At 56.0% G+C, this 8,006-nt stretch overlaps 2 protein-coding genes across 2 annotated transcripts in view; both read right to left on the bottom strand.

Moving 5' to 3' along the window:
* Positions 1 to 3,938, bottom strand: part of Tnfsf14 (TNF superfamily member 14) — a 6,087-nt gene extending 2,149 nt beyond the window's left edge. Inside the window, exons 1-4 of the mRNA XM_010634758.2 lie at positions 3,665 to 3,938; positions 1,747 to 1,783; positions 1,434 to 1,483; positions 1,354 to 1,364 (exon numbers count right to left, since the gene is read on the bottom strand). Of these exons, the coding sequence (XP_010633060.1) occupies positions 1,354 to 1,364; positions 1,434 to 1,483; positions 1,747 to 1,783; positions 3,665 to 3,883 (317 nt within the window). The 5' untranslated portion in view covers positions 3,884 to 3,938. The remainder of the gene's footprint in view (positions 1 to 1,353; positions 1,365 to 1,433; positions 1,484 to 1,746; positions 1,784 to 3,664) is intronic.
* A 3,821-nt stretch (positions 3,939 to 7,759) lies between these two features.
* C3 (complement C3) overlaps positions 7,760 to 8,006 on the bottom strand; it is a 23,154-nt gene continuing 22,907 nt past the window's right edge. The window contains 1 exon segment of the mRNA XM_019209066.1: positions 7,760 to 7,943. Coding sequence (XP_019064611.1) covers positions 7,802 to 7,943 — 142 coding nt within the window. The 3' untranslated portion in view covers positions 7,760 to 7,801.

Here is an 8,006-nt window from a genome sequence, read left to right as displayed (position 1 = left end):
GGCGGGAGTGGGCGCGCGCGCGGGGGGGAGAGAGAGAGAGAGAGAGAGAGAGAGAGAGAGAGAGAGAGAGAGAGAGAAACTGATCAGCTCCCTGTCTCCTTGCTGTGTGACCCTCTGCTTCTGTGCTAGGCTGAGCATACGGATACATTCACTGTATTCCTTTGCAGATGGGGGAAACGCAGGTCCTAGGGTGAGGCACAGGAAGCACTGGAGAGGGGTTTAAATAAAATTAGTCCCTCCTTATTTGTGGTTTCATTTTGCATGGTTTCAGATGCCACGGGCTCACCGTGCTACAGAAATATTAAATGGAAAGTTCCACATCAAACAATTAGTGTTTTAAATAACTTGTACGGCCGGGTAGTGATGTGATTGCCCTATTTTGTTAATCTCTCCCTGTGCCTAATTTATAAGTTAAACTTCATCGTGGGTCTGTATGCGTAGGAAAAACATAGTATACACAGGACTTGTTACTCTCTGTGTTTCTGGGGGTCTTGGGATGTGTCCCCCATAAATAACAGGGACTAGTATTTTGTTGTTGTTTTTTTGAGACAGGGTCTCACTATGTAGTTGAGACTGACCTGGAACTCACTATGTAGCCCAGGCTGGTCTCGAACTCACAGCGATCCTCCTGCCTCAGCCTCCCGAGTGCTGGGATTACAGGTGTGCACCACCACATATGGCTAACAGGGACTCGTTTTTATAGCCACCAGCCTGTGTGTGCCAGGCAACTCCTAAAATTTAAAAGTATATTACAGTAAAAGACACATTGTCATTAACCCTTTTCAAGCCCCCCCCCACTTTAAGCGCACACACCCCATTGTTCAGGCCACTTTCTGAAGCAGTTTTGGAGTCTTCTGTCATGATTATCTTTACAAGATGGGATTAAAAGCACAGTGAATCCTGCTGCGGAGACCAATCCCATGGAAAGGCTCAGAAAAACACGACGGCGTCCTCGTCCACCTTTTATACACTGGACCTGGCACCATGGGACTCTGGCTCTTCCCCAAAGTCAAAGTGAGCATGAAAGAAAGGTGAACATTGTGAATGGATTCCGGACATGGAGGCAGCCCTAACAGCACAACTAAAGAAAAGACGCTCTCTCGAAAGAGGACTCTGGAGCTCTTTTAGAAAGGGACAAGAACAATGCGAAAGGTGTGTTTGCAACCAGCAGGAAGGTTTTGAGAGGTGTGGCCGTTTGTCTTTGACTGTAATACATTTAAAAAACATTTTTAACGTCCACCATACTTTTAGACCACATTGCTTTTTGGGGCGGGGTGGGGGGACTTGAACTCCGGACCTTGCGCGGCGGGCTGTGGAACCGCTGAGCTAAATCCCCAGCCTTACAATGCGGACTGAGTGAGGGACTGAATGCTCTGCCCACCAGGCATTACCGGGTCCCCAGGACCCCTGCCCCGGCCCCTGCGGTGGGGGGCGCTCTCACCTGTAAGGTGCGCTGCCGGGTTGGTCTGGCGGGATCTCCGCTCTGGGGAGAGAGGGTCAGAGGTCAGAGACAAAGACAATAAAGGGAAAGGGTCAGCCCCCCCAAGGGGTCACGTCTGGACCTCCAGCGTCTGCCACACCCCTTCCGGAGAGACCCAAACTTCCGCTTCTGAGGCAGGAGGCGTGGGGAGGGGCGCCCGTGGGCTTGGACGTTGCTCCACCGCCACGGAATTGAGCAACGGGCCGAGGGGGCGGGGGGAGCGTGGGAACCGCGCCGCTCCTCCTTGGGGGCCCGGACTGCCTCACCTTGCATAGACTTCTCCCAGGATCCTGCGCCTTGGTCCTACAATGCAGAAGGAGCCCACGGTGAGGACCTTACACCCCGCCCTCCGGCGCACGCGCTGAGCCCCAAGCGCGGGGCGCACACGGGCTCTCGGCAGCCTCCACACCATTCCGCGTCTCTGTGGAAGCGGAGTGAGTACTGCCTGCCTTGGATTTAACGAATTACCATGTGTAAAGCCTGTTACAGCCCGTGGGAAATGCTTATTGAGTAATAAAAGGGCTGGGGATTTAGCTCAGTCGCCGCCCTCCGGCGCACGCGCTGAGCCCCAAGCGCGGGGCGCACACGGGCTCTCGGCAGCCTCCACACCATTCCGCGTCTCTGTGGAAGCGGAGTGAGTACTGCCTGCCTTGGATTTAACGAATTACCATGTGTAAAGCCTGTTACAGCCCGTGGGAAATGCTTATTGAGTAATAAAAGGGCTGGGGATTTAGCTCAGTCGCAAGGACCCGAGTTCGATCCCCACTACCACACACACACACACACACACACACACACACACACACACACACACAAAGTAATAAAGGTTGATTGAAGACTTTTATCCAAAATGCTTGGGACCAGAAATATTTCAGATTTGTCCTGGGGATTGGGAAACATCTGTATAGATTTTACCACTTTACCGCTTGAGCACCCCTCATCTGAAAAATCCCAAATCCAAAATGGTCCTAAAATGACACTTTTGTGTTTTTTTTGGCAGTACTGGAGATTGAACCCAGGGCATTCACACTGAGCTATATCTCCAGCCCTTTTAAAATGTTTACATTCCGAGACAAGGTCTTGCTAAGACATTCAGTGGCTCCAACTGGGCTGGAACTTGCAATCCTCCTGCCTCAGCCTCCCAGAGGGCTGAGGTGACAGGTGTGTACCACTGCACCCAGCTCAAAGTCTAAAATTTTTGAGTGTCATGTCCGTGCTCAAAAAGTTTCAGATTGATTTACCACATTTAAGTGTCCAGATTTAGGATTTGGGTTTTGGAAATACACAGGCACCCAGATGGCTGGACACACAGATGCCAGTTTGGATGTGTGACTTGGGCTCAGACCCGACCCTAGTGACACACGGAAAGCACACTTGTGGATGGATGCAGGCGCCCAGGCACATGGGTGCGGAGACCCAGAGACAGAGATACACACGTCAGCACTCGGGCTGTGACAGGTGAGTATGTGGGCACGTGGGACCCATGCTCTGGACACGTGGGAACTGGGACTGGGCACAAGGAGACACGGTGACCAGGACAGCAAAAGGCCAGGCCACTTGTGCACATCATGGGACATACACAGGCTCAGCCGTGGCATGTGACAGTGCACCAGGAAGGCCGTTCACATAGCAAGAATCACAGTGCCGGGCCCAGGAGGGCACAGTTAATAACGACAGCAACATCTGGACCTTGCCTTGAATGGTTAAGCACTTGCCTCGAGTCAGCCACTGCCCAGCACCCTGCGCACCCCAATCACACTTCACTCTGTAGGAAGAGGCCACTCCTTCTCCCTCTCTCTCTCTCTCTCTCTCTCTCCTCTCTCTCTGCAGTAGTAACAGATTAAACCCAGGGCCTTCCCCTGAGCTCCATTCCCAATCCCTTTTATTTTTGAGATGGGATCTCCCTAAGCCACTAAGTTGCCCGGGCTGGGGTGGAACTTGGGATCGCCCTGCCTCAGCCTCCCAGAGTGCTGGGATGACCCCTGTAACAGGATGGTAGCCACTGTTATCGTCAACCCCATTTTATAGATGAGGAGACTGAGGTCCAGACAGGCTGGACTGGCCGCAGCAGCTCAGGCGTCAGGCTGGAGGTCCTCTGTCTGTCCTTCAAACACACGGACACATGGACACACGGGGACATAATGCCACGGCAGACCCCCAGGGCCAGCCCTAGGCCCTACTCACCGGCAGGCGGGCGACTACGTCCTCTAGACGCCAGTACAGCTGCAGCAGGAAACAGGCCTGCGCAGCCAGCGCAGCCCCCAGGAGCAGCAGCAGGACCCCCAGACCCACCCGGGCAAGGTTGCAGCAGTGTCTCCCGCGCCTCGGCCCCAGCCTCCTGAATGGGATGTCCGTCTGTCCGTCCACCACGAACACCGAGGGCTGCACCACCGTCTCCTCCATGCCCCACAGACGAGGCCCCAGGCGCCTGAGCTCTAGGGCTCAGAGGAAACCACAATTGCCCAACTCTCTGGGCTCTGCAGGCTGCAGAAGGCGCCCGTGTGCCCCACAGCCGCTTTTAGAGCTGGGGTTCAGCCCCTCCCCTTTCCCCATGCAGCCTGCTCTCCTTCCTGTCGCCCCACCAGGGCCCCTCAGTGTGTCACTCTCACTCATAAACCTCTCACACTTTCCAGAGCCACCTGAGAATGTGACTCGGGTGGGGACGGGAGAGGGGCGGCCGCAGCTGCTGGGTTCCCTCAGCCCAAAGGTTTCCCATTGCTGCTCTGGGGACACAGCGGGGAACGGGACAGACGCAAGCGGGCTGCAGCTCGGTCCTGCCCAGGGGACGGGGACGTGGACTGGATGAAGAAGAAAAGAGTAGGCACTGTTTCTATGGGGATGGGGCGGTGGGGCATTCGAGAGGAAGAGAGGCGTTGTGGGTGAGCACCTGTGTCTGTGTGGGCGCACCGTGGGAGTGTGAGCGTGAGCATGCACACACGTGTGTCCGTGTGCACTCCGGTGTGCATACATGGTAGGCGCGCGTGTGTGCTCATAAGCAGGTGCACAGCACAGGGTCGTGCAGATGTGGTGAGTGTGTTTGTGTGTGCTTACGTGTGCACGCAGGTGCGTGCGCTTGTGTCGTGTTCAGGTGTGTAGGATCATGTACAAGTGCACACGTGTGTGGGTCCTTGCACGTATCCTTCAGTTTTTCCAAAATTTATTTTGGTACTGCGGATTGACTCCAGGGCCTTCGCGCTGCGCCGCACTCCCAGCCTTTCTTTTGATTTTGAATTTGGAAACAAGGTCTACCTAAACCATCGGGCTCAAAGCGAGACACTCCTGTCTCAGCCTCTTCAGAGCTGGGGTTGCGGGTGGCCCTGTGCCTCGCCTGGTTCCCAGGTCCCTGTGAGATGAGGAACTTTGTTCTGCCACACTTCTGCCCTGATGTTCAACCTCATCACAGACCCAAGAGCCACCTGGCCAAGAGCCGTAAACCTCTGAAACCGTGAGCCCACATAAATCTTTTCTCCTCTTTATTTTTATGTGTGTGTGTGTGTGTGTATGTGTTACTGAGGACGGAACCCAAGACCTTTGCACTGAGCTACATCCTCCGTCCTTTTTATTTTTTCTTTTGAGACAGGTTCATGCTAAGTTGTTAAGTTGTCCAGACGGGGGTCAAACGTACAACCCTCCTGCCTCAGCCTCCCAGAGTGCTGTGATGACAGGCGTGTGCTATTTAAACCCCCAAGGCAGCCAGGGTCACCCTGTGGCTTCAAATCTCCTATTAACTTCCCACTGAGAGGACGGCGGCCAGCAGATCACAGCTGTGGGCCAAATCCAGCTGCCCCTCTTTCTGTATAGTCGCGGAAACGCTCAGGGGCCGCCACTTACTGAGGTTAGGACCCCTGTCCCCATGCCATCCCTGGTGCCCAGGCCTCACTGCTGCCCAGGGCCTGTGCAGGGCACAGAGAAACACTTGCTGGGGTTGGGTGACCCTGGAGTAAAGGAGGAAGCTGACACTGGGTCCCTTCAGCCCCTCCAACCTGCCTGGCCCCCTTGGGTGAGTCAGTCCCAATCCAGCTGCCGGACACGGTGCCTCTGTCACCTACATGCCCTCCGTGTCCTCCCTGGCTCCATGAGGACCGTCCTCAGAGCCCTCAAAGGTGGCCTGGGATAGCAATGGACATCCAGGGGGCTGCAGCTCGGTCTGCACGGGTCTTAGTCCTACAACCCTGTGTCAGTCTTGTCCAGCATCTCAAAGCCAGGAGCAGTCTCCCAAGGTGGCTCTTTCAGGGCACCTATGAGAGAGAGAGAGAGAGAGAGAGAGAGAGAGAGAGAGAGAGAGGAGAGAGAGATGCAGGCTGCTCTGCACATGGGGGACCTGATCCAGACACCTGGGGGAGCTTTCTGAAGCCACCCCCTCCCCGCTTTTCCTAAACACCCTATGTGAAATCAATTCCATCTGCCTTTAAACATACGCATTCATGTCTGCGGCCATACCACCCTGAACACGCCCAATCTCATCTAAAAATACGGATTCATTCATTTAGTTTCGAATCGCTGGGGGTTAAGCACAGAGGCTTCACATGCTGGGCATGTGTGGTACCACTGAGCTGCATCCCCAGCCCTTTGGATTTGGATTTTGAGACAGGCTTTTGCTAAGTTGCCCGGTCTGACTTGAACTTGTGATCCTCCTGCCTCAGCCTCCTGGGTAGTGGGATTAGAGAGAGGGAGGCACCATCTCACCCAGCTTCCACGCTGTTGTAAGCGTTGTTTTCTGTTCCCCTATTACAATTTCAGGTTAAGCTCCTGTCTATGATGGCCGTAACACAGAGCTACAGATGGATGAACTCACAACCCAAAACCCCCAGAGGCCCCTGCCTGTGAAAGAATTGATGTAATGAATCCCAAATCAGAGAAGAGAGGACATGAAGGTGGTGTGGGGGGGATCTGGCGGTGGGGGAATACCCCAGGAGGAATGGAGAGTGAAGTATTTGGGGGCTTCCCTGGACAGGAGCCGGTGGCATTTGGGGGCTGCAGAAACTAGGGGTGGGTGAGGACTTACTGTTCCCTACGCTCCGGAGCCGGAAGGTGGGGCTTTCCAGGGCCTGGGGGTCTTAGGGGAAGGCATTGTGCCCCCTGACTTTCCCGCAAGGGGGGTGGGGCTTCCCCATGACCTCATTCCCAGCCAGAAGCCTGGGTCCCCTTCCAGACCCTGCATGCTCCCAGACTCCTAGGGACCATAAGGTGCCTTTAGAAGATGCACTCTCCAGCCACGTGTGGGGATTCACACCTGTCAGGTCGGCACTCTGGGAGGCTGAATCCAGATCACAAGTTCCAAGCCGATCTGGGCAAATTAGTAAGACCCTGTCTCAAAAAGCCAAGCAACCAACCAACCGACCGACCTCCCTCCTGCAGGACGACCCCTCCCTGCCAGCAGCACTGGTTGCCGCGGGGGCTCCCGGCTCCTCCTACGCAGGCTGCTGGTGGTGCCACCGCAGACACCCTCGCCCTCCCCGCTGCTGACTCATCTTCCCCTCCAGGCATCAGCGGAAGTAGGTCTGCCGCCCCCTGCGCCCCCTGCGCCCCCCGCATCCGTGGTCGCCCGCGTGATGATGCCAGGTGAACCGGGAGCGGCGCAGGGGGAAGGCAGGGCGGGGAGGAAACCCAGCGAAAGGGCGCTGCAGAGGAAGGGCAGGCACACCAGGACCCGCGGGGAGTCGGAGGGCTTAGGGGAGGAGGCAGAGCAGGACTTAGGGTCCTGCTGGGGCCACGGGTAGGCGTGCAGGTCAGAAGACGGGTAAGAAGCCGCGCCAGCTCTCTGAGAAGTCGAGGCAGGAGGATCGCAAGTTTCGGCTCAGCCTGGGCAACTTAGCGACTTAAAAAATAAAAAGGGCTGGGCATGCAGCCCATTGTGAAGGACCTAGGTTCAATCCACGGGAGAATTACAGAAGTTACAGGCCAGCTGATAGGGGAAGAGAGATGCGGTAGGCCAGGTGACGACCCAGACACAGCGGAGGGCGCAGACAGATCACGTTAAGACCAGGCTGTCATTTAAGAAACAGGTGAGAGAGAGGGAGAGAGAGAAAAAGAAACAGAGGAAGGCTGTGACTCGGTGGCGCCGCACCTGCCTCGCAAGCACGAGGTCCCCGGTTTGATCCCCGGGAGAGACAAAAAAAGATAAACAGGTGAGCCGGCTGTGAGAAGAGGGTGAAGGGGCAGCAAGCAGCGGATGGACAGGGTGAAGACGGAGGGCAGGGAGACGCAGGGTGGCTGGAGCTGGGGCCGTGTCACAGTGCCTCTTTTCTTCTCCAAGAACTTCAGCCTTCGGAACCGGAGGACACAGGGCTAAAGCTTTATTGGGGGAGGGGAGGGGCGTGGTCAGTTGGGGCAGCCGAAGACCACCATGCTCTCGGTGAAGGCGCCCAGGTCCTGGCACTGCTTCTGGTTCTCCTCGTCCTGGCATTCTTCCGCCTCGGGCCACGGCTCCACCCAGGTGTCCTTCCCGATGATGTAGCTGATGCTGTGGGCGGGGCGACAGGTCAGGAAGGAGGGGCAGAGTGGTGCGGGGATTTCAGGGGCTGGG

This window comes from Fukomys damarensis, unplaced genomic scaffold, assembly GCF_012274545.1.
Source record: "Fukomys damarensis isolate Sample0158 unplaced genomic scaffold, DMR_v1.0_HiC HiC_scaffold_37, whole genome shotgun sequence".
Classification (NCBI taxonomy): Eukaryota; Metazoa; Chordata; class Mammalia; order Rodentia; family Bathyergidae; genus Fukomys; species Fukomys damarensis.
The sequence above is the reverse complement of the archived record's forward strand: the minus strand, read 5'-3'. Positions and strand labels throughout refer to the sequence as shown.